General features: G+C 35.6%; 1 protein-coding gene across 2 annotated transcripts in view; it reads right to left on the bottom strand.

Moving 5' to 3' along the window:
- Window positions 1-27,831, bottom strand: part of MRPS35 (mitochondrial ribosomal protein S35) — a 47,437-nt gene that overhangs the window by 6,444 nt on the left and 13,162 nt on the right. For both annotated transcript variants that reach the window (XM_042992015.1, XM_042992017.1), the window contains 3 exons: window positions 24,755-24,894; window positions 15,946-16,055; window positions 14,161-14,230 (listed from right to left, as the gene is read on the bottom strand). In XM_042992015.1, the coding sequence (XP_042847949.1) occupies window positions 14,161-14,230; window positions 15,946-16,055; window positions 24,755-24,894 (320 nt within the window). The remainder of the gene's footprint in view (window positions 1-14,160; window positions 14,231-15,945; window positions 16,056-24,754; window positions 24,895-27,831) is intronic.

Raw genomic sequence — 27,831 nt, 5'->3', positions numbered from 1 at the left:
TAATGTGTTAAAGAAAAAAAGGGAGAAGATAACCAACATGAATTAAATAATGAAGAATTTTAGCATAGAATTGGTATCCATAAAAGATGAACAATTAAATGAACATTTAGAATTGAAAAACACAGTATCTAAAATTAATAAATCACTGGATGGAGTTAAAAGGAGTCTAAGATACAGCAGAAGTCAGAATTAGTGAATGCAGAAACAGAACAAAAGAAAACTATATTGTTATATATATCAGTTCTGTACTATGGAATTATAACTATGAGATTCTGAAATCTTTTTTATATTTTACTAATCAACTCCCTCTAAGATTCCCAGTGATTCTACTTAACAAGTTCCAACAAATCTAAACCTGGGAGGACAACTCATATTTTTTTTTTTATAGACTTAATGCTTATATCCCCGCCCCCCCAAATTCTTGTTGAAATAGTACTCCCAAAGTCCTGGTATTGGAGGTAGGGTCTTAGGGAGGTATTTAGGTCTTGAGGGTGGAGCCCTTATAAATGGGGTTTAATGTCCAGAGAAAGCCCTGCCCCTTCTGCCACAAGAGAACATAGCAAGAAAGTCGTTTAAACCTTCACTATACACCAAATCTGCCAATGCCTTGATCTTGGGCATCTCAGCCTTCACAACTGCAGAAAACACATTTCTGTTGTTTATAAGCAGACTAGTCTGTGGTATTGTTACAGGAGCCCAAATGGACTAAGACAATGTCTTATATGAATAAAATTTAAAACTTCTTTTTTTAAGTTTGTAGTAACAGACCTTGGGAAATTTAGTCTGGATCAGTGATCTGAAATAATTTATTTAAAAACCTATAGTTTTCACTATCAAAAACTTATAATTTTTCTATAAGTTTTAACTTAAAAAAGCTACAGTGCTAAATTCAAAAAAAGAGAGACAATCAGATAACCATGCACTTCCTGGTGGAAGAACACAATACTAATTATACAGTAGTAAAAAAAAAAAAATCAAAATAGAATTTGGTTAAGCCTCTAGATGCAACTATAAACTTAAAAAATTACACTATGGTGATACAATCAGCAGAATTCAAAGGATGGAAAAGGCTACAGAAAAAAACCACAACAAACAAACAAACACCACCCGCCCCCCTGCCCCCAAAGACTTCACCAAATAAACTGCAAGAAAAAAGCTCAACAGACAAAGCTCCCTTTTGGGTTGTGACTGCTTCTGGGCACTCTTTCAAAAAACATTTCCTAAGAACCTACTATGTGCTAGACAGTACTAGGCAGAGCTGGATGTCTCCAGGCATCTTAGCTAAAAACTAATGTTTTCATATCCAAATATTTTAGAAAAGGGGTACATATGCTTGTTCCTAATAGCCATCTACTGAAACACCCCTTCCGGTGAAATAAAAATAGGGCTGGCAAAGCCAAAAAATACCTCATTATTCAAATGCAATACTACTGATACTGAAACAAAATTCAACCTATAATCATTTTCTATGAGGCTAAATACACTTTGTTTTTGTGATTTAAAGGAGTCTATTACAGAAAATTTCTAATGCATATAAAAGTAGAGAGGACAGCACTATAAACTCTCATGTACCCATCACCCAGTTTCAACAATCAATGCATAGCAGTCCAGTTTCATATAAGCCTCTATCCACTGCCCCCTTACCACGCCCTCACTGAATTATTATGAAGGTCATTCCAGACTTTATATCATTTCATCCATAATATATTGGTATTGTTCTTTTTTTTTTTAATTTTTTTTTTAATGTTTATTTATTTTTGAGACAGAGAGAGAGCATGAACAGGGGAGGGTCAGAGAGAGGGAGACACAGAATCTGAAGCAGGCTCCAGGCTCCGAGCTGTCAGCACAGAGCCTGACGCGGGGCTCGAACTCATGAACCGCGAGATCATGACCTGAGCCAAAGTCGGATGCCTAACCGACTGAGCCACCCAGGTGGCCCAAGTTCTTTTTTTTTTTTTTTTTAAAAAAAGGGGTCATTTAAAAAATCATAACCACAATAACATTATTGTGGTGTTTTAATTCATGAGCACCTAATCTAGGTCAGTTCATTCATTCATTAAATTCATTCACTCTACCAAGGGGCAATTCCTTCTGTACAAATTACTGGCCCCAGACAGGTACGTTTCCCTGGTATCATCCTGCCTATCTGGCCAGTTACCGAGTAATACCTGACTGAAGCAGAGTCCCTTCTCTGCAGGATGAGTCCAAGGACATAATTTAAAGTTTAGTTGTATTAGTTTTGCTCGCTCTTCCCTTGTCTCCCCCTCTCCCCTGGGGGTGACTAGTCCTATAAATCCTGAAATAGTCAAGGTCATGTTTTCTGACATACAGACTAGAGGAGAAGAAATCAGTCTCGGGAGAGAAAAGAGTAAGGCAGTTGCCTATAAAGTAACAGAGTCCAAAGAATAAAAGCCCTCACACTCCTAGTTTCTGTTCTTGCCCATTCCTGAGATCTTGTAGCATCCTTGCCCTTCTATCTTCTGCTTAGGCTGGCCTGAGTGAGTTTCTATGACTTACAACAAGGAGGTGTCAAATAACACAGGATGCTCAGGAGAGAGGCTTGAGGATAGAGTTCAGAGTTGTCAGCATATACAAGATACTTTATAGCACCTGGGAGAATGTACAGAATGAGGTAAAAGGGGGTAAGGACAAAACTTAGGAAACAAATTTAACTGATTTGGACTGAAATATAAAGTAGACATTTCTAGAAACATGGCACATCACAGTCAGAAACTTTATAAAGAGGCTCGGTATTCTTTGTAAATAAGCAGTATCTTTCCAAGATGTTATATCTAAAAATGGCAATTGTGAAATAAGGCTTTTACATTTATGTGACTTCAAATGGCCTTTTGGGAATAGTTTCCTTTAAAAAAAAAAAACACAAAACCACAAAAACAAAAGATTTTTTAACTTCACTGTCTTTATGCAAAAAGTCCAATGCTACATTAAGGTCCTCTAAAAATACAGGGTTAATCCTAGAGGGATAGTAACCAAGAAGTGAATTCTGGTGTAGTAGTAAAAGGAAAAAAATCAGGGTACCTGCATGGCTCAGTCAGTAGAGCATCCAATTCTTGATTTAGGCTCAGGTCACAGGTCTTAATGGGCCTTGCATCAAGCTCTCCATCTACAGTGTGGACCCTGCATAGGATACTCTCTCCCCCTCTCTCTCCCTGAACCCCTGCCTCTCAAAATAAATAAATATTTAAAAAAATAAATAAAAGGATAAAAATAATTCATAATTCTACCACCTAAAGAAACTAATCAATACTGGTGACACTCAGTGCTTGTCCTATATCCATTTTTAAAAACACTGCTATGGTTCAATTTTATTTACAATTTTGTACCTTTGCTTATAATTCACTGCCCAAGTTTTAGCTTCTAAAATCATACCCAAAATTGAAGTAGGCGGTTGTTTAAGAGGTTTTTTTTTTTTGAGAGTTTCTTTTTTTGAAGTGTAGTTGAAGTGCATTAATTTTAAAGTAGAAACAACAGCATATTCAAGGGGCGCCTGGGTGGCTCAGTCGGTTAAGCGTTTGACTTCAGCTCAGGTCACGATCTCAAGGTTCGTGAGTTCAAGCCCCACATCGGTCTCTGTGCTGACAGCTCGGAGCCTGGAGTCTGCTTCAGAGTCTGTGTCTCCCTCTCTCTCTGTGCCTCCCCCGCTCACACTCTGTCTCTAAAATAAATAAACATTAAAAAAGAAAGAAAAGAAAAGAAAAGAAAAGAAAAGAAAAGAAAAGAAAAGAAAAGAAAAGAAAAGAAAAGAAAAGAAAAATAATAGCATATTCAAATTACTGGGCAGCAATGAAAAACACCACTAAGCTTGAACTGATCACCATTTAGGCAAAGAGTGTGATTAACCTGTAGACTCCTATTTTAATTCTTCAGCCATTAAAGTTATAATTTTAGCAACTAATTTATAAGTGTGCATATAATGCATATACATATATGTGGGCTCTCTCTTCTTCCCTTCCTACAGTCAAAGAACCCGTTCAGACTATCATCCTAGAGGAAGCAACCTTCCATTCCACACGATCTGTTCTCTTTTCCACAAGTGGCCCAATTATTCACTCACTCAATAAATATTTACTGCACAACTACTGTGCCAGGCACACACCGTGCTGTACTGGAACTGCCAGGGTAGCCGGAAGCCTGGAGTTGAGTAGGAGCCAGTCAGATAAAGACTGTCATCCCAGCAGAGAAAACAGTCTCCACAGAGGCCTGGAGGTACGAAAGAGCTCAGTGCATTCAGGGAACTGAATGAAGGCCAAGGTGAGGAAAGTAGCACGGGACGAGTCTGAATAGAACACTCAGTTTAGAATACTTACTATGTATGTCAGCACCTTCCATAGATGAATTCACTTAACTTCTACCCCAACTCTTTGTGAGGCAGTACTATTACTGTTTTACGGACCAAAAACTGAAGTTCAGAGCAATTAAATAATTTGCCCACATCTTGTTAGTGGTAGAACAACATGTTCCAAGGAACAGAGAGACATGGCAAAAAAGAATATAAAGAATAAAAGAATAATTTAATGGAACCTGTTACCTTTTCTCCCCCTTGTAAGCATAAGTTCAATACAAAGAAAAACACTGCATTCATGCAATGGTCAGTATATTCTGAGGTAATAGAAGGCAAAGAAATATCTGTTCCACTAAATACACAAATTTGTCACCTTCTACCATCTTATTTACAACTCCCTTTGCCTAGGACATGAATCATAGTAATATTCCACTTCTCATGATTACAAGTAAGGCATTGTGCAATATGAGGGAAAACAGTTTAACCATTAAAAAAAATCCAAGTTATTTGAAAATCATTAAAAATAAGAAGAGGCAAAATATCCATAATGGATAAAAAAAAAATACTGCCAATTCTTTCAGTTACCACGGCTAAATGTTTAAGTGATGAATATGTCAAGGAATTCAATTTAATTCAGATTGGTTTTTAAAAAATTTAACAAATGCTGTTTTGCCAGACATTGTACTAGAGGTTGGGAATATGAAGATGGATGAAATGTATAGTCCTTGCCCTCAATGGTCTCACAGTCTAACGGGGTCAGCCAGACATGGATATGGACAATTACTGTAAAAGTAGTAAGAGTAATGCTAATGGGAGGAGGGAAAAAGGATGCACAGACAACTTCTAAGACAGGTTACATATGAAGTGTATTAAAAGATTCATATGGGGGCGCCCGGGTGGCTCAGTCGGTTAAGCATCCGACTTCAGCTCAGGTCACGATCTCACGGTCCGTGAGTTCGAGCCCCGCGTCGGGCTCTGGGCTGTTGGCTCAGAGCCTGGAGCCTGCTTCCGATTCTGTGTCTCCCTCTCTCTCTGCCCCTGCCCCGTTCATGCTCTCTCTCTGTCTCAAAAATAAATAAAAACGTTAAAAAAAAATTAAAAAAAAAAAAGATTCATATGAATTTGCAAGGTTGATCAATTTGAAAAAGGGATCATAAGCTGAGAGAACAGCATGTGCAAAGTTATAAAAGAATATATTATGTTCATTATGGCTGAGATATAGAATACATAACCTACATTTCCTGAGTAACTAGTAATGAGGTGGCCAACTGCTGTGGATAGACAGCCTAAGTAGTTTAGATTTTATCCTGGGTAATAGGGAACCACTGAAGGATTTTATTAAGGAATATGATACAACAGACTTGCTTTTTAGAGCAATTACTCGAACAGCAACCTGGAAGATGAATGAGATGGGAAAATCAATAAGGCTATTAGAGTGAAAGACCTATATAGGGTGGAAGCAGCAGGGATCAAGAGGAGAAAATAATTTTAATGGATATAATATGAAGTCTTACCTGAAGGCAAAGAGATCTGAGAAGTGTCCCCTTGATTGTATCATCATCCCACCCAAGAATCCAGAACAGCGGCCTACTGCCTACCACGTCAAGTGAAAAAAAAGGTCTGTGTTTATATCACAGACAAATCCCTCCATTTTCTTGCCCTTCTCATTCTAATTCTGATCCCCACCCTCAGCTCTGATACTTGATACATGTACAAAAATTGTCTTTAAAGAGATATGCCAGCCCTCCAATTAGTTTCTTTATTAGAAAGACTCAAAGACTGGGGAAATTATTCACAATCAGAACTTACATCAGAATCACATGTGGAGTCTTTAAAATGGAAGAAACCCTCCTGAGTCTCTGCACTAGAGATTTTAATTCCACAGAGTTCATACATCTCTAGTTTAAAAAAGCTTTGCAGGGGAGTCTCATACAACCCCCAGCTGAAAACAGGTTATGGAGATAAATTTTCAATGGTCAACTGTTTAGTTTGAGAAGACAGTAAACAAGCAGCTAAAGTTCAGGTTTGATTTCATCTCTTATTTCACAGTATTTTTAATGGAAGTCAAAGATGAACTACACTAATATACCATGGGAAGAATATGAAACTTTGAAACTGCAGTTCAAATCTGAGTCCTTCAGCTAATAAACTCTGTAACCTTGAGCAAAGTACATAGCTCTCCTCTAAATCTTAATTTCTCAATTGATATAATGAAGAGGTTGTAATAGATAAATCTGGTTCCTGATCTTCAAAGTTAGTACTAATTTAAACTGGGTGGACACAGTAAACACTTTTGTGTTAAGAAAAATGACAGTATTTTAAAGCACTTTTTAAAAATGGAGCTCCTCTCCCACCGCTCACCCTCTTTTTGGTTTATTTTCATCCAAGGTGATCATGTGGAACAGCATGGAGGTAAAAAAGAAAGTCAGAGACAGAGACACAGATGACTCTCAGAGCAACACTAAAAATTTCTTTTAAAACAAAGGCCAGGGGGCACCTGGGTGGCTCAGTTGGTTAAGCGTCCAACTTCAGGTCAGGTCATGATCTTGTGGTTCATGAGTTCGAGTCCCGCATCAGGCTCTGTGCTGACAGCTTGGAGCCCGGACCCTGCTTCAGATTCTGTGTCTCCCTCTCTCTCTGCCCCTACCCCACTCACATTTTGTCTCTCTCTCTCTCTCAAAAATAAACATTAAAAAAATAAAACAAATAAAACAAAAGCCAGATGTGCTATTTGTCTGGAATCAAGGAACAGGTAGCAAGTAAGTACTATTTACTATTACTGGTCTACGACAAGTGCTCAGACTGATCATGGGAATTCCATTAATGTGTTTATTTTTTCTTTAATAAACACTGTATTATTAGTTTATTCATAATTAGATTACATAGAAGCTTATGCATAAATACATTTCACACTAAAGAGATGCACCTTGTTAGGAGTTACCAATATTCTTCTAGAAAATGAATTATATTAACATTGTCAAATATAAATCAGCATCAGAAAATAAACTTCTGTAGAGAACAAAATTTGTAGAGAACTTCCAAAAACAGTGAAAAATAAAAACAAAATGTTTATTCATTTGAGAGAGAGATAGCGAGAGAGGGAGGGACAGAGAGGGACAGAGACAATCCCAAGCAGGCTCTGCACAGTCAGCCCAGAGTCCAACTTGGGGCTCGATCTCTTGGAGTGTGCAATCATAATCCAAGTCAAAATCAAGAGTTGGAGGCTTAACTGACTGAGCCACCCAGGTGCACCAAGAATACTTTTTAAATATCTGAATAAACATGATCAAATGGAAAACAAACTTGATCTACACATAACGCAAATCATACGACATCAAACTGTTGCAAAGATATTTCTTACAAACTGGGCACAATTATGATTGTTGATTATTAATAATTTTATTAATAGGTCATTATTAAGCTATTCCAGTAAGCTAATTATTCCTAATATCTACCAAGTATGCTACATTTTATATTACTAAAAAGGGAGTTTGCTACTTTGTCACCTCACTTTTCAAGTTGAAAACTTTCTACTTCAAAAATCTATAGAAATCCCAAATGGACAGCTGTTATTAAACATTTAGTGTTTTTATCTAGCACTGACCTAGATACTCTGAAAAACAAAATACAGTAAGATTATATATGCTAATGGGGACCTTATGATTAGTTAGAAAAACAAAACATACATGGAACAAAAACATACATGGAAAACTGTCCATGGAACAGGGACTAAGACACTGTCTATAGTCAAGGGCCTAGTAACCAATATAGAAAATAAGACAGTATAACATGCTATTTATGCAAAATAGGAGTTATACAAAGAGGCTCAAATATACCTGATGAGTTAATATCCAAAGTATATAAGGAACTCCTAACTCACACAAACAAAAAAACCCCAAACAATACAATTTAAAAATGAGCAGAAGATCTGAATAGCCATTTTCCCAAAGACATACAGATGGCCAACATACACATGAAAAGACACTCCATATCAGTCATCATCAGGGAAATAGCAAATCAAAACCACAAGATATCACTTCACACCTGTTAAAATGGCTATTATCAAAAAGATAAGAAATAACATGTATTGGCAAGGATGTGGAGAAAAGGGAACCCTGGAGCACTGCTGGGAATGTAAAATGATACAGCCACTGTGGAAAACAGTATGGAGGTTCCTCAAGAAATTAAAAACAGAAACACCATAAGATCCAGGAATTCCACTTCTGGGTATTTATCCAAAGAAAATGAGACATTAACCTGAAAAGATATCTGCACCCTCATGTTCACTGCAACATTATTTACAATAGCCGAGACATGGAAATAACCTAAGTGTTCACTGATGGTTAAATGGATAAAGAGGTGAGTGTGTGTGTGTGTGTGTGTGTGTGTGTGTGTGTGAATATACATACACACACATTATGGAATATTATTCAGTGATAAAAAAAAAGAAGGAAATCTTGGTATTTGTGACAACATGAATGGACCTTGAAGGCATTATGCTAAGTGAAGTAAGTTAGAGAAAGATAAATACCATATGATCTCACTTATATGTGGACTCTAAAACACCCGAACTCATAGAAACAGAACAGATTGGTGGTTGCCAGAGGTTGGGGTGGGCAAAATGAGTGAAGATGGTCAAAAGGTACAAACTTCCATTTATAAAGTAAATCATGAGGATGTTAACATACATCATGGTGACTACAGTCAATAATACTGTACTATTGCTAAGACAGTAAAATTCAAAAGTTCTCATCAGAAGAAAAAAATTTGTAACTATTGTGTGTAGTGATGAATGTTAACTAGACATATTGTGGTGATTGTTTCTCTCTCTCTTTCTATATATATATGTGTATGTATATATATATATATATATATATATATATATATATGGCATATATGTGTGTGTGTGTATATACAGTATATGTATATATATACAGCATATATGTACGTAGTATATAGATGTACATACATACACATATACACGTATTGAAGCATTGTTATATACCTATTATATAACGTTTTATGTCAATAATATCTTAATTAAAAAAAAAAAAACCAGGCTCAAAGCACATATCAATTAAAGCCTTGAAGGATATATAAGAAATAAAGAGAAACATTAATAATTAAATTGTAAACTATCCAACACTTTTGTAATATTTATTACTAAACCAACTTGTTTCTACTAATGTTCCTCAGTGGAAAAGACAGTTTCCCCCTTATATATTAACCTCCATATCCAAAAACACCGAGCAATAACAGGCAACCAGTAAACATTTGCCCATCAATCAATAACCAGTTCATTTTAATGAAAGCACACTTAACATTTGCTACATGGATGGTTTACTATTTCAAAAACAGTAAAAAAGTGAAACAGGTACCTTTTCAAACAACTAGTAAAATGCTCCATTTTGCCCTCTGGATACAAATCTATACTCTGTAAATAGACTATACAACCAGTCCACAATCTGGCTCTGACTTGGTTTTTTTCGCCTCATCCCCTACCTCTGCACTGTCAGTCTTACATCCTGGCCACACCAAACTTCTGCCTGCTCTCTACATCCACAAGGCAGCGTCCTTTGCCTACTTCTCTGCTGCACACTCCTACTCTTCTTCCAAAACCAGTCACGACTTCTTGGAAAGCTTCCAGGGAGAATTAATCCTTGTCAGTGCCTCTCACAGCACTGTGTTCCTACTTCCATTATCCAGTGAAACAGGTGACATTTCAGGCACTGGTTCTCTCCAGAAATAAAGGTACCTAGATTAGGCAGAGGCTCTTTCATTTTCATAGTCCTACCAATACCTGTCACTGTATCTTGTACACAAGAACAAGATCATTGTTGAATGCAAGAAAGAGTAAACAACATAATAAACATTCAAGCATTCTCTAATATAACCTGGAAATGTATATGTTTGTGGGCACATGCAATCACAGTGAACTCATAAACCAAACAGACTGAATGGAGAATATGGAGTTACAAAAAGACTCTTCATTTTATCAGAAATATTTGCAGTAAGGTCCCCTTTAAACATGAACTCCTGAGGTGCCTGGGTGGCTCAGTTGCTTAAGCGACCGACTTTGGCTCAGGTCATGATCTAACCCAGTTCATGGGTTCAAGCCCCATGTTGGGCTCTGTGCTGACAGCTCAGAACCTGGAGCCTGCTTCAGATTCTGTGTCTCCCTCTCTCTCTGACACCCCCCCCCCCCACCTCCGCTTGTGCTCTTTCTCTCTCTGTTTCAGATTCTGTGTCTCCTTCTCTCTCTGACCCTCCCCTGCTTGTGCTCTCTCTCGCTCGCTCTGAAAAATAAATAAACATTAAAAAATAATAAATACATAAAAATGAACTCTTATTGGGGCACCTGGGTGGCTCAGTCGGTTGAGTGTCTGACTTTATAACTCAGGTCATGACCTTGGCATCAGAGAGTTCAAGACCCATGTTGGGCTCTGTGCTGACAGCTCAGAGCCTGAAGCCTGCTTTGGATTCTGTCTCCCTCTCTCTCTGCTCCTCCCCCACTCATGCTCTGTTCTCTGTTTCTTAAAAATGAATAAACATTAAAAAAAAATTTTAAGAATGAACTCTTATTGAGTGTAAAATTATCTGACTTGGAAGTTTTTGTTACACGACTTTTCAGAATCAATTTATTACAAACCTAGATGTATTTTTGACTGGCAATAAGACTACCATGAAATCCAAGTAAGTCAAAAACTCAAAAAAAAAAAACAAACAACCCTCTAATTTAAAAAAGGAACTATTAGTAATTAAATATCCAAACATTTAAAAACTCTTGGAATTTGATTTTAGATCTCTACATTTTCTAAAAGAAGTGCTTTTTTCTTCCCCCAATGTCTTGGTCTATCTTTTCTGCAAATCGTTTTGCAAAATACTTTATTCAAGCACTTCCTAGTCAAATTACTTGCGGAAGGTTTAAAGAATATCATGCAACAAAGTTAAAATTTAGGAAGTTTTGTCATTATCAGCTACTATCAGAATGCTGAGTAGGACACTTGTTCAAAACATTCAAATACAACATGACACAGATCTGATTACCTATATGAAGTCTCTGTTAAGTTAAAGGTAAGCTATGTACAAAAATTGGGAATCAATGAATTCAAAATCCTAAGGTAAGTATTTCTTCATTTTCGTATTAATATTAACAGCCACATAGCAGGTCTGCACAGTTCCAAAGGATAAAACTTAATTCACTCCTATGCCAACAATGTGTCATATGGAATTACTGAAACCAGTTTCTACAACTCTCTTTGCTTCTCTGAACTGCAGAAGGACAGTCTCTTATCACCTCCCAGCAATGCAATAACCATCCTTTAACTCATTGCTAAGCCTCCATGCTTGAAGTCTATGGCATGGGAAGTCTACGTTTTTTGAAGTCTACTTTGATACTTCCACAGTTAAACTACTTTGAATAGCACACAACAGTAACTTCCTTATCCTGAAGTCTAGATGAACACCTTTTCAGAGAAGTTTCTGAATTGTGTGCTACATAAAACTACCAACCACTTTCCTCTCAACTCTTAGAGGTAACTTCCACACAAAAATTAAAAAGCCAGAAAGTTAAGAGAAGCTTACCTTTTTTAGGTATTAAATGCTCTGAAACTAGTTAAAAAAAACAAAGAAATGGATTAAAAGGGGGCTCTCTAAAGTATTTGATTAAACACCAGGTGGTAACATCAATTTCAAGTCTGAATTCCATGCTGGTGAAGGAAAGAAGAATTTCAATTCAGTAAAGATTCTGTTCCACCAGCTTTGCAAAATTTCACGGCTCATCTGCATTCTCTTAAAGCTTCTTCACTGATGGCACTTGTTTAGAAAGGACCAAGAGCCACATTTAATATAGAAATTCTTTAATTCTGTCTGTTTAGGATAGATGTATGTGGCTACTTATTCTGGCATCAAAGTAATTAGCGTTAAAGATCAAAGGCTACTTGCATGAATCCAGAATACAAACTTGTTTGGATTCTATGTCATGGAACCACAGAAAGAATCCAGTAAGTCAACTTTCACTGAATTTATTTATGCCTGTCATTTCCTTTAGGGCAAATTCATTTTACAGGCTGCTGGCAAAATAAGAGATTCAAAATTGGGTGGTTTTTATTGATTAACTCTTGAAGGAGCAGCCATCGAGCTGCAGCTAATCCAACCCTGTTGCCAGTTCAAAAAAGAACTTAATTAGTTCAAGCCAAAGGCATTTATAAAATCAACTGGCAGGAAAGAGAGATTAACTGCTATTATGATGTTGTTCCTGAAGCCAGGAACTAGAAAATTCGGATGAATTATGATAATTAGAATACCTCAAAAGAAGACAAAAGCTATCAGCTTTTTGTTCTTTACTAACCTTGCAACAAAGTTTTATATTTTTTTAAATTTTCCACGTATCCTCTTGGGCTACAACTGTTTTATTGTTAATACGAAGGAAATGTTGTGGGTTTAGAGAATGGCTGCATGTGTTCACAGAATTACAATATCTCAAGGATGGCAGGAGATTCCAAAGGCCATCTAATGCAACTACCTATCCAAGGAAAGTGATCCTTTTACCACCATATCCCTGCTAAGTAGCCAAAAGATGGAATATTTTCTACCTATTAAAGTAGCCCACTCCATCTTTCCATGACTCTCTTAGAAAGTTTGTACTCTGTGAACTAAAGTCTGTTTCACTATTACTTCTACCTTGTTGTATCTCTAAAAGTCATGAAAAACAAATCCAACTCTTCTTTCATAAGAAATCCTTTAAGTATCTAAAGAGAGTGATTCTTTCTCCAGCTATCTCCATTACTTCAAATGTTCCTAATAGAAAATGCTATTGATAGAAAAAAAAAAAAAGAAAAGAAAGAAAATGCTATTGAGACCTATGTCTATGTTAGGCAAGCAAAAAAAAAAAAAAAAAAAAAATTACATGCATACTTAAAATTACTTTAATTTTAAAAAAATAGCATTTAAGGGGCGCCTGGGTGGCTCAGTCGGTTAAGCGTCCGACTTTGGCTCAGGTCACGATCTCCCGGTATGTGAGTTTGAGCCCCGCGTTGGGCTCTGTGCTGACAGCTCAGAGCCTGGAGCCTGTTTCAGGTTCTGTGTCTCCCTCTCTCTCTGACCCTCCCCCGTTCGTGCTCTGTCTCTCTCTGTCTCAAAAATAAATAAACGTTAAAAAAAAATTAAAAAAAAAATAGCATTTAAAACTTAGAGTTATCTAAACATACTATATACCAACTTAAAATTAGTAAGTTGATGCTCTAGCAGAGCAAAACCTTCCTTATAAATATATGTGTATGCTTACATTAAAACTCAATAAATCCAGTCAGACACAAGACTGTTTTTACTACTATTTAAATAATTAATTGCCTCTAATTGCCCCTAATGTATGCCAGTGAAATGCATATATGAAAGGCTATGTGGTAACTAAAATTTGAAATAAATATTTAAAATACCTTTCTACAAAGTTTGGGGCTTTGTTTTGCAGTTTATGTGAAGAGCAGGATGCATTATCAATTCTTACATTATATAGATGATTACATTCCGTAACTTTGATAACTTTCAGCCAAAGTCAAACAAAAGAAAAAAAGTAAAACATTTTGAATCTTCCAACCAAAGTCCACAACTGAATTTTAAAGGTGTTTAGTCTCTGATTTCTGTAAGGTCCTGAGATGGACTGCATAATCTGCTTCAAGGTCTTCACTGTCAATGTCAGAAGTTATTTATAACATTTCATACCTCCTTAGTTTATCTAGTAGTTCATTAAACCTTCAATTGAGTACTTGCCACAGACTGTTTTGAAAGGTTAACACCATCTAAATTATAAAATAAATCACGCTGGCAAAATTATTAAACATTCACACACAATCACTTACCCAAGACTCGTGGTATAAAACTGTTAGCAGATATATTGCATAATCGTAATTCTGTCTCTTCAAAGGGCACCTTTAAGAGAAAGAGAGGGAGGAAGCAAAAGTTTTGAAAACTCAGTACATACAATAATTTGCAAGATATACAAATACTAAACACAAAGGATAACTTATATTCAGGTATTCCCTATCTTTAGGGAATATCCTACCTTTAGGAAAATTCCGTTCTTAGAACAAAAATAGTCCATGTTGGTGGTTACCTAAGGTTATTGAAAACTAGTGTTATTTTGATTTATTTTGTATGTATTTATTTTTATTTCTCTTTGCTTTCATCATTAATGGAGTTATTTGTATCTGGTAATAGTTTTACACTATTTTTACTATGATTGCGTCCAATCCAAGTGCCCTTCCTAACATCAGGGCTGAGTCTGCAGGATAGCGTGAGCACATCTACGGAGTTCATTTTAAAAACAGAGATAGATTGATGACAGATGCTAATCTAAATGTTCATCTCAATTTCTCCAGAGCCAACTTTTAAGAAAATGACCTACACTGACCGATGTCGTATTGCTAATGTTATATTTAAATTGGAATCAATAACCTAATATTAGGTAAATCTTCTACGTAAGTGTGAGAGGGCAAGTTTAGCTCTTAGATTAATAAAATAATATAGAACGGAAAATCATTACTTCTAATTTTTTTTAAATATAAAACAAAACCATCCTATGACAAGTGACTTTAATGGTATTCTCTTATTGTATACTTAAGTTTAATAATCCTCTAAACAGTTGTTACCATAAAACATATAGACACACTGACACACTTGTTAACTTAGGGGAAAAAAATTACCAGGTACTTATGGAATTTCAAAGAGTAACATTTTAAAGGTATTTTCAAGTTGCATAACCCCAAAACTCAACGTTATTTTACGTTTTCCAAAGATAGTGAAAAAAGAGTATCACTGACATTGAAATCTATGCTTCCCCCATACAGTAACAATGTGGAACCAGGGCTCCCAAGGTCTGGCCAGCCCACACTGCTACCGTCACTTGTGCATGTCATGCTACTTCTTCCCACCACGAAGAAGCAGGATATAAAGCCTAACTGATATCGACACCTTAAAATGCTTTGAAACTGGAATAGGAAGTGAGAGAAGATATCTTTCCACTTGTTTTTCTCTAAAGGCAGGTCTTTAGATTTGGGCATACTTTAGAAACAGCCAAATATAAGACAGAAATTAAACAACCCTTTTGTGAAAACATACCAACAATCCTTCACCTCAGATGACCCTATGACCTAATTTATAAATTCATATGAGGTAAACTTAACACTGCCTTTATGAAAGCAATTCACTGAAATTCTGCTTATGTACAAGACTGCCTAGGCAAATTAAATTTCCATATTTAATAATTTAAATTTCGAACTGTAAAATCTGTGGCTTTGTAAAAACCCGTTTAAGCCTAAATTAGCAAATCATACTTTTGTTTTCTTCGAACATCTCCACTGAGTCTTATACACATGGCTATATTAAAATCAAGATTGAAAAATAACAACGATAATTCAACGAGGCAGTTAGGCAAGCCGCTCCATGTACCGAAAGAGAATGCCAAGAGCAGGCTAGTGAAGACATTACACACATGAATTAGACAACTTCTCTGACCTAATACATTAATACAAGTTGACATAAAAGGCTACCTTGATTTGCAGTGTCATTTCTTAAGAAAAGGACTGCTGGGGAACTGGAAGACAATAAACCCATCTGACCAATGTGCTGAACTCTTCTTTCTGTACCTGTCTGTCCTGATGGTAAGCACATCTGTGGTCTTGCAGTACCGCTCTCCCACAAGTTTAATAAGTTTCTTCTTTGCGTGATCATCTAAATTCAGACTGGAAAGTTTAACCTTAAGAATACAAGAAAAAGTTATTTGAAAAAAGTTGTTTCATATACTTTGTTTAATGAAAAAAAAAAAAAAAAACCAGCAGCAAGATTATTTATAGTAACATTAAACCAACCAAAAAGAAACATTCTCAACCCTGCACTCTTGTCTATACAGGTTAACAACTGCAGTATTAAGCATTATGCATTAAGAAGCCCAATCTTACTCATGGAAAAAAAAGAGAGGGGGAGTAAGCTGGAGTTCTTTGAAAGTTCTGGGCATTAGCACCTTTCCTGAAAGAACCCAATAACAAGACTCTTAAATAAATGAAATTACAGTTTATTACAGTTTATGATTAGCACTAACGGTATTAAACTCCATTAGTGTTAGTTAAGCTGGAATATAGGAATAAAGGGATAAAACAAAAGGGTTTTAAGATATTTCTACCATGTAATTATGAGACCTGTATCACTGCAACTAGTTTAGGGTCATCTATCTTAAAAGGTACAGACACCTCATGAAGGCTGGAATACAGCATTCAAGAGGATCAAGACATTTGAAATAATCCAGCTCAACATTTCTCAAAATGTTAATACTAGTCCCAGAAGCTGCTAAGAATTATTTCTTTAAAAAGGCTATTTCTGTTTAATACATTTGGGAAATGCTGAGTTAAATTGGGTTCTTTATAGAAGGATTTCTTAGAGGAGGTAACACACTAATGAGCATTTTGAAATTTCAAGATGAAAATTTCTCATGTAATGATTCCCAAATTTATTTGACCTCTTTTCTCATATCTCATATTCTGGTTTTCTTTTCTTTTCTTTTTTCCTTCATATTCTACTTTTCAAGGGAGGACAGACAGTTCATGGAATCAGTCTTCCTCAAAACACCTTTTGGGAAATGCTGGACTAAATGAACACACTTTTTAATTTGCAGAGAATTATGATATGGGCTGAAGATATCTAAGATATGAATAGTCTTGACACAGGAAAATAGGTTAGACACTAGAATACCGTTAAATGAGGTAAAACACAGACCGTTTTTCCATGGAGAGCATTAAGACTAAGAAAGAGCCATACTGTATGAAGAAGAAAAAAGCTAAATAAGATTTTAAAATCACACCCACTTCTCTCTGGCTTCAATAACCCTGCACTTCCCTCAAGGCATCATAGCATAAGAGCTTATTTATTTTTCCATTTTTCCCACTAGGCGACAGCCTGGCACTTAAAAAGCATATAACGTGTATTTGCTGAAACAACACATAAATGAAAAAAAGAACACTTCGAATTTTTATTTGAACTACAGAAAATATAGAAAATAAATTTAAAAAATACACTTTTAAGGAACATATGCAGGAAAAACACTGACTATTAAGTATCAACCCAAGAGAATGGTTCTCTGGGCCTAGGCTGCTCAAATTACCATAGTTCCTGGGAAACAACATGTATCAACAACCAAGTTATCAGCTTGATGGATAAAATAAGAAATTTTATGATAATTCTGACTGTTAACAATAAGACTTACTTATAAGAAAATCATAAAATGAATCTACATTATAATTATGAAAATATTTGTACATACGCATGCATACAGATACAGTACAAGAAAGAAATGAATTGTCCTTGCATTAGGATAGTGAGAATGGAATCATTTTTTCCTTTTAAAAATCCCTTCAATGTTATCATGTTTACTAATAAATTTTAAAATGTACCATTTAAAAAATTTAAGTGTTCTAGCTTTTTATGTAAGAAGTAGTCAAAAACATGGCAACGCTGATTATTATAACTGCTTTAAAACGTATGTTCACATTAACATTTTAATGTTCAAAAATTATTTTAGAGTTTATGCCAGAAACTCATCAGGATTTCAGAAAGCTCTGTGGTACACTCGCGCCACCTGCTAGCACTTAAAGGGATTGCAAAACTGCAGTCTTTAACCTGGACTACTATTTTCCGACACTGCAGCTGAGTGGCACTGTCATTCTTTTCCAAAATTCAAAAGAATCCCTGGACTTTTCTTTTTCAAGTTGCTATATTTTAAACAATCAATACTGTACTATTAACATTATCCAAAAGCCATGTTGACATTTCAAATCATAGGAGATGATGGTTATATGTATTTTCAAATGCCCATATTTAAGAGCTACATAAATTGAGAAATGTCTAATTGTGTAAAATACCTTCTCTATTTACATATTTACAAGTATAGTGCAGTTAAAGAACTCTGGTAATACACAGAGGACAAGAATTGGGTTTGATTTCTAGATTTGCTACTTACTTGCTAAGTGAACTTAAATCATTTGTTCTTACTATTTCTTCATTTACAAAATAGAAAGGACTCAGAATTTTGCCAGGAAATAAATGAGAATAAATAGAAAAAAAAAAGCACTTTTAAAGTTAAGTCCTACACAAATATTTTTTAAATTCTGAACTACTTTTATGACTATCAAGAAAAACGATACCATCTTTCTCTGAATTTAAAAATGTATCTCTCTCTATATAACACTTTGTGCTATTTGATCACCTTCACAATATTGCTTTACATCATGCTGGAATGCACATGCTTTAGTCCCACTGTTTTACCTGCTTTCACCCTAGACTACATGACACCGTTCAGGACATCACCACTGAGTTTCAACAGTCAGTGGGTAGACAGAAAAGAGTTCACAGGAGCAAACATTGAGTCAGGGGAAAGGAATACAAGGAAGTGACAAAGGTATCACATGGCAGCATAAGGACGAAAAGGAGACAAGAGGATGGTACCTGATATCATAAGTGGTATCCTGTGTATACTTCAAATAAAGCGATGAGAGTATGTTTATGTAAAATATATTATGCAAACTTAGAACCAGTAGGGAATTGGATGTTTATTCTGGTACGGAAGAGTAAGGCCCACAAAAGGTAAAGCAAAATGTAGGTTTCCTGACAGAGTCCAACAACAGTTGGCTGTTACTGTTATCATTATTAATAAAAAGAGGCAACGTTTACTAAGTTATTAAAAATGTATCAGATATTATTACTCCCCAGGTACTTTTTTAAAAATTTTATTTTTAGGTAATCTCTACATCCAATGTGGGGCTCGAACACACAACCCCAAGATCAAGAGTCACATGCTCGACCATCTGGGCCAGCCTAGGTACTTTCTATTAACTAGCAGAATGATGTCAGCCGAGCAGAATTTTAAGGTTTTTTTTTTCTCCCTTTTGTTTATATAGATTTTCTAAAATTTATACAGTAAACATGCTATTTTGCCCTTTGTGACTTTAAATATTTTCAATCTAAATATATAAATATATTGCTCTACATCTAAACTGTTCTATGGAATAAAAAAAGGCTGACAAGCTTCATGAATTTACTTTATAAAGATGGCACAATCCTGATACTAAAACCCAGCAAAGAAAGAAAATTACAAATCAAACACTGATGCATCCCTGAAAAATTTCTAGAAATTTGAGTTTGTCTATTTGTTACCCTATAGTGTCAAAATGGTTGCAGAGACTGTCAACATATTTTTGTAGTAAACTTGGAATATTATGATTTAAAATACAGATGACAAGGAATATAAAACTAATTTTTTGAGGTCCTGGAAGGCATCTTAAAAAAGTGGGCAGTCGTCCTCCAGAACAGATGATTCAAAAGTACATTAGTCAGGGCTCCCCAGAAAAATAGCTGATTCCAGGACAAGGATAGGGAATACATAAGATAAGCCGGGAGCATTTTGTGGTGCCAAAAAATAAAAAGTATTCAAGAAACAAATGATGGGGCATGGCAAAGTAACAGAGCAGCCAACCGGAAGAGCTACCAATGGCCAAAGCTGGAACAATCTGAGCATCAAAATACATAATGTATTATTGGATCATAACCCAAATGCTAAAATAAGTAATCCTGATATAAATAAATGACTGAATAAATAAATAAATGAATGAGAACGGACAAATCTCCTACATAGAAGAATTACAAACAACTTATGTGCTATTTCTCCCTTGAGGTGAAGCATAACTATCAATCCCAGAAGTGTGGGCTATGCATAGCGACTTCCATCTGAAGAGTACAGTATGGAAAGGAGGGAAAAAGAGTACTTTTATAGTGAAGAAAACTTGCAAACAGTACCATAACCAGGTGATCAAGCCTTCATCATTAGTTAACATCATGTTGGGAGCCTCTACTCTTGCTATGATGTGATGAGAGTGGCACTTTACTTGTGAGGTTTTCTCCCCCAAATACAAACTAGTCTAAGCATAAGAAAAACACCAAACATATCTAAAGTGAAGGACATTCCACAAAAATACATAACTGGTACTTCTCAAAACTCTCAAGGTCACCAAAACAAGGAAATTCTGAGAAACCACCACAGGAAAGAGGTGCCTGAGGAAATCTGAATAAAGTATGAACTTTAATTAATAATGTATCAGTATTGACTCACTAGTTGTAATAAATGTATCATAGTAATATAAGATGTTGTAACAGGAGAAATTTGGTGTGAAATACAGGGGAATTCTGTGAACTATTTTGAAACATTTTCGTAAACCTAAAACTTTTCTAGTTCAAAACAAAACAAAACAAAACAAAACCATCAGCTAACCGCCCCATGAGAAAAAAATACCATATGGATTAAGATTCTTTTAGCAGAGGAAACTAACAGTGGTTTCAAATACTAACTTAGAAGTTACTCCAGCAAGACACTGGAACTGCAATGGTAGGTAGAATGCTCCTGATGAGTAAGAGCAGGGATTTAAGGTTTCTCCAACATGAGATTAGGACAAAGGATCCTAAATAAAATGCTAAGAAAGCAAATCTGCAGTAAAGTAATAGAATGGTGTACTAAGCAATCATCAGGGTTCAGAAATGCTTCAGTAATTGAAAACCTAACAATTACCATGATTCAAAGGAGATCATTCCAAAAATGCGATAGGAACAGGACACACCATTAACATAATAGAGGCTATTATCTCAAACAGAATTACAATTTATACTTAGAGGCTAAACACCAGAAGCACACCCATTGAAGTATAGAACAGGATACGGGACTACATAAACATTATTTTAGAAATTTTATCGAATGAAAAACACAAAAAGAAAAAACAAGCTATAGATATTTAGAAAGGGGAATTAAAACCACTATTGTTTATCATTTATTTCCTGAGAAATCTCTGAAAGAGTGAACTAAAAATTCATAGCATTCAGAATTTGGTCTCTTATTATATATCAATGACCACTAACAGGTATTAGGGCACCTTGGAGACACAGAGGCTGATTCCAGGTCTGGGATAAGGAAAACATAAAGTGAACCTGGGCCATCTTGCACCAGAATGCAAAAAAATTTTCTAATGCTAATAGGATTGTAACAAAAAGACATAGGAACGAATTTAAAAGAATTCCCACCAAAGTTAGGCTATACTTTGAACATCAAAAAGAACAATGATTTTACTTGATCAAAAGTTACTGAATGTACCCACCTACAGATTCCCTGTTCAAGGGAACAGCAAAACAACAACAATAAAAAAAAACTTCACAATGGGGACGGCTTGCTGGCTCAGTCAGTAGAGCATGTGACTCTCGACCTCGGGGTTGTGAGTTCAAGTCTCACATTGGGTATAAAGATTACTAAAAAAAGAAAAAAGCCAAAACAAACAAACAAAAAAAGCCCCCCAAAATTTTGCAACGGAATGATCAGGTTGCTAGCCTTTAAAACAAGTGGTCAGTCTCAGCATACTGAGAATGAGGCAACCAGACTTTACATGCCTGCTCATGTAACACAGTATAAAATACATAACACCATCTATCAATTACTGTTAAAAATACTTCACTGTAATCAGTTCCTTAAATCTAACTTCCAGTTCATAAGAAATACAGAAGGTAAAGAAATAAGGTAAATGACTTCAGGACACATTCAAATTCAGAAAGTAGGAAAGGAAACACTATATGACAAAATATCTGTCTTTTAATTTTTTAAATAGTTGCCTTTAACTTTTTTTGTTTGTTTATTTTTTGAGAAAGTACAAGCAGGGGAGGGGCAGAGAGCAGGGGACAAAGGATCTGAAGCAGGTTTTGTGCTGACAACAGCGATGTGGGGCTTGAACCCACAAACTGCAAGATCATGACCAGAGCCAAAGTGGATGCTCAACTGACTAAGCCAACCAGGTGCCTTCAAAATATCTGTCTTTTTAATAAGTCATTGTCATGAGAGGGCAGGTGGGGATAGGAGTAGTGAGGTCCTAGGCTGTTCTAGATTTAAAAAGATTTAAGTGACATTATAAACAATCAAACAAGAAAAAGACAAATTACTCAATTAAAAAATGGGCAAAGGATTTGACCAGACATTTCTTCAAAAAGATATACTAACGGTCAATGTGTACATGAAAAGATGCTCCACATCATTAGTCATTAGGAAAATGTAAACCCAAACCACAATGAGCTACCGCTTCCTGCCCATTAGAAAGACCACCAATAGCAATCATTGATGAGGATGTGGAGAAACTGGAACCCTCAAACACTGCTGGTGAAACTGTAACATTGTGCAGCCACTTTGGAAAACAGCTTGGCAGTTCCTCAAAATGTTAAACATGTAATTACCATATGACCTAGCAATTCATTCCTAGGTATATACCCAAGAGAACTGAAAACACAAGTCCATACAAAAACCTGTACATGAACATTCACAGCAGCATTATTCATAATGCCAAAAAAATGGAAACCCCAATGTTTACCAACTAATGGATGGGTAAATAAAATAGGCTATTGTCCGTAAAATATTTGACTATAAAAATGAATGAAGAACTGATACATGCTACAACAGATGAACACTGAAAAAATTATACTAAGGAAAAGAATACATGTTGTATGATTCATTCATATGAAATGTCAAAAATAGGCAAATCCAGACACAAAACACAGATTAGTAGTTCACAGGGGCTTGGGGATGGTTAAGAGAAGGAAGAAAGGGGAGTGACTGATAATGAATACGGAGTTTCTTTTTATGGTGATAAAAATTTCTGGAGTGAGGCAGTGGTGATGGCTGTATAACTCTGTGAAAATACTAAAAACCACTGAATTGTACATTTAAGAGGATGAATTTTATAGTATGTCAATTATATCTCAATAAAGTTGGTACTAAAAAGAAAAAATAAGTATACAAGTAATCAATACAACATCAAAATGGTCAAATGACCAAAAAAAAAAAAAAGCAATTTGCAAAGTAATAAATTCTGACTCTCATTAGAATTCAAATACATACAAATTTTAAAAATGAGATATATATATTTACTATTAAATGGCTAGGTAATAATAATATCTAGGTTGAAGGTCCAGGAAAATAGGCTTTCTCACAGTCTGCTTGTTTTTTGTGTTGTGTGTGTGTTTACATTTCCTGCAGGGATTTTACAATGTATAATTAAAAAAAAATTTTCTCTCTCTCTCTCTCTCTCTCTTTCTCTCTCTCTCTCTCTCTCTCTCTCTCTCTCTCTCTCTCTCTCTCTATATATATATATATATATATATATATATAAACTTCAAAGGATCTACATCCTTTGACCTGACAGTTCTCCTTTCAGGAAGTTATCCCAGGAACATAGTTAGGAATATACACAAATACTAATCTCTAAGGATAGTCATTACATTGTTCTAATAAAGAATATTGTGAGAAAGTCTAAATATCCCATAATATGGATAAATTAAATATGGTAGATCTATGTTATTGAATAATTCGTTTGTACCTCCCACTTCAGTTTCAGGAAAAGGGCTATGTCTGAATTGATCAACATTGTACCCCCAGCCTCAAACACTTTCTTGGCACAAAACAGATCTTGATTTACATGTTATTCTATGCAGCCATTAAAAATAAAGACAAGGGTATCTGGGTGGCTCAGTCTGTTAAGCATCACACACTCAGCTCAGATCATGAGCTGTGAGTTCAAGCCCCGTGTTGGGCTCTGTGCTGACAGCTCAGAGCCTGGAGCCTGCTTCAGATTCTGTGTCTGCATCTCTCGCTCTCTCTCTGCCTTTCCCTGCTGCACGCTCTCTTTCAAAAATAAACAATAAAAAAATTTTTTTTTAAAAGTGATACTTTTTATGGTGACAGATGGGAACTATACTTATCATAGTGAGTATTTTGTAATGTATATAATTGTCATTAGTCTGTATACCTAAAACTAATACAATAATGTAATGTCAAATATACTCCAATAAAAAAAATTTAAAAATGTTTAAAAACTCTGGAAAAATGTTAATCCATATTGCTAAATAAAAAAGAACAGAGGGGTGCCTGGGTGGCTCAGTTGGTTAAGCATCTGACTTCAGCTCAGGTCATGATCTCACGGTTCATGAGTTTGAGCTCCAGGTTGGGCTCTGGGCTGACAGCTGCTCAGAGCCTGGAGCATGCTTCAGATTCTGTGTCTCCCTTTCTCTCTGACCCTTCCCCACTCATGCTCTTTCTCTCAAAAATAAATAAACATTAAAAAAAAAAACAAACAGATAACTAATCAAAATAATATCATCCTATTAACACACATAAAGGTTGACTGTATATATACTAAAATGAATTCCAATAGTTAATGGTGGTTATCTGTAAGTGGTAGAATTATAGGCAATTTTATAACACTATAAAACACTTGCATGTTTTCCAAATCTTCTATGATAAATATGTACCAGTTTTCAATCACACATACAAAATGCTACTTTGCAATAATGTATTATAATAATTCTTATTTTTAAAAAAATATTTCTTACCCTTAAAGTTACTACTCGTGCTTTGGGGTTTCTAATAGATGGTCCTGCCGAAACATAATCAGCTGTGTCAATTTCAATGGGAAAATGCTTCTCACATTTCTCATCACTGTCTAGTGCAGCTGGCCATTCAGTGCAGAAATCTGAGAATTAAAAAAATTATCTCAAGTAAAGTTTTGCAAGCAACTTCTCATTACAATGTATGCTACCAGACAAAATCAAATTATTGAGGGAGAGGACTCTCTGGTTACATAGAATGAAAGAACAGATTGTCTTCTGCACTGTACAAACACATCATCATTCCTCATCCCTTTTCTTCTTAGACGAACCCTAATTAGGGAATGTAATCAAAGGAATGATTTAGATAGTTCAGGTCTGGTAGGGAGCAGTAAATTTGGTTAAAAAAGAACTATGACTTTATGTAAGTTTATTATAGCTTTGCCAATGCCTCCTATGGGACAGTTTAATTCCTCCTCACTAACTAAAAGCAAAGAGTTCATAGTGCTCAGAGCATTATTGTTTTTGAGTGATTAGTAATTAGTAGTTACTAGTTAGTAATTCATTCCCAAATGAAAGTTACTAAGGGTCAACTGAAGGCAACTGAAAGAAGCTCTGAAAAAGCTCTTAGAAGAAACTGAGATATGGTCTATATTCTTTCAGAAACTGAGTTGAATAGGGCCTCAAACTGAAACAGGTACAAATGCCTAAGACATTCTTAGATAGATCCTTAACGGTAATTCATGCTTCTTCTATGTGCCTTCTGTGCCAATGGGGCTAAATGGAAAGAGGAAGAGACTTGTCCTCATATTCAGGCAAGATGGCTAGCCTAGAGGAGAGGTGGGACTGGCTCTAGAACGGGGCTACAAAATAAAGTTCCAAGCACTGTGAACAAGAACACCACACCATCTATCTCCATGGCACAGAGGCATACACTCAGGCCTCAAATGTAGGGATGGGGACTTAAAAGGAAAAGAGCTCACAGCCTCCTGCAGCTATCCGTATCAAGGGACTCTGTAAGTAGGTAGCTGATTTCATTTTGCCCTATTCCTATAAAGTTAGTGTGGTAGAGGGCTCTCAGCTTGAGATGAAAACTTCAGACACCATCAGGTTCCCTTCAATGGAAATTTCACTCATTTTTTTTTTTTTTAAGTTTATTTATTCTAAGTGACAGAGTATGTTAAGGGGGGAAGGGTAGAGAGAGGGAGAGAGAATCCCAAGCAGGCTCTGTGCTGCCAAGCACTGAGCCCAACACGGGGCTCGATCCCACAAACTGTGAGATCATGAGCTGAGCCAAAATCAAGACTCAGATGCTTAACCAACTGAGCCACCCAGGAGCCCCAAACAACCTCATTCTAAGAATATCTCGAAGTAATCAGTTTCTGAGGTCAAACACATTAGACCTCATGGTCTGTGCTTTCTCCAAAAAGCACAACTGTAGGAAAGGCTGGTCACAATCACAGGGACACATGGGAACTCTTCCATATGATGATTTAAGGGACAGTAAAAAGTACTTTGTCAATAACATTTCCCAGAGTTAACAATTTTCTTATAGCAGGTACTATATTTAGCTCCCATTTAGGCTTTAATATCAGTCAGCAAAATGTCACTGTGGGTTACAGAGACTCTCCAAGCTCTGCAACTAAATATATGTTAGCAAATTAAGTATAGCTCACACCATTCCCTAAACACCCTACTTAAGAGAGCAATACTGAGACACTTTGAGGGGAAAGAAGTATCTCTGCAATTAAAAGCATTCTGACATTTAAATAACATGAAAAGAGCATGATTACTAAAGTTAAATTTCATTCCCATCATGGACTCCTTCCAACATTCTGCACTGTAAGATGCAACACTGCCAAGCACTTTATAAGAGACTAGTTTGGAGGATTTTATGAGTTCTTGGGTTTGTACTGAGTCCTTTATTTTTTATAACTTTGAATAAGACATTTCAATAACCAGATGATAATTACAACTTTTAAATTACCGGATTATATGTCTAAAAAACATAGCCAACTGGAAAGTACATAATAGACCCCTATTCATCTGATAGGTAGAGCAATAGACTAGACTTCGGAAGACCTTGGTTTTTACTTAGCTTCTGCCACTGATTATTAAAAGTTTTGGTAAATTACCTAAGTTTCCTGTGCTTCAGATTTTCCACTTGCAAGTTAGATATAAAATCTGAACTGACCTACTTTGAAAGAAAATTGAGAAGAAATACTTAAAAAGCCTTTGAGTTATTTGGAAGATACAATCTAAATCTAGAAGCTGGCAAAAATGTAAAGACAAAATTAAAGAAAGATTAAAGCACCTAAATACTTAAAATACAATGCTACTCTTCTGAATGTGCTTATGAAAGTCTTTAAGAATTATGAAGTATTTTAGAAATACTTCATTAAAAATCAGTTTCTAGATTAGAAATTCACATTTAAAAATGTTTAAAAAGGAGAAAAATGAGTTTTATCACAGTGTAATATATGCCTTAACTGGCCTTACAAAGGATCAAAAAGTGATATATGCCTTGTCCCAAACAGAGCACAAATTTGGAAAAGTAATCAGTATCACTCTATCACCAGGCACTAATGAAAATAGAAACATACAATCTAGGATAGAAATGTACCCTAACATCCCAAAAGAGAAGACCACATAAATGAAAGGGCACAGGAGAGATTTTTCTTCCCTCACTTCAAGAGTAAAGCCATTATTCCTACTTCTTAAGACTTCTTTATCTCTTCTTACTTTTTTGAATAAAAGGCCCTTCCAAAAGCTCCAATTTCATCATAACCATGATCATTATACTATTTCTCCTTCCAGCATTATCAGGCTGCCTGTGAGTTTTTAGATTTCACTTTCGTTCCTGAAAGTCTTAACAAGTGTATTGAGTATTTATACATCTCCTTTTTAATGAACATGAATTTAAGATTCATCTGAAGGTACGAACACTTGAATTAAACTACACAACCAATCACTAACAGGTATAAACCTAAAACAATTCAAATGTGCTTATTCTGTATGTAGTCCAATGCAAACTACATCAGAAATTAAATCAGAATATGTATACATTATGAAAACATGCATAA

This window comes from Panthera tigris, chromosome B4, assembly GCF_018350195.1.
Source record: "Panthera tigris isolate Pti1 chromosome B4, P.tigris_Pti1_mat1.1, whole genome shotgun sequence".
Classification (NCBI taxonomy): Eukaryota; Metazoa; Chordata; class Mammalia; order Carnivora; family Felidae; genus Panthera; species Panthera tigris.
This window is presented reverse-complemented; position numbering and strand designations above follow the sequence as displayed.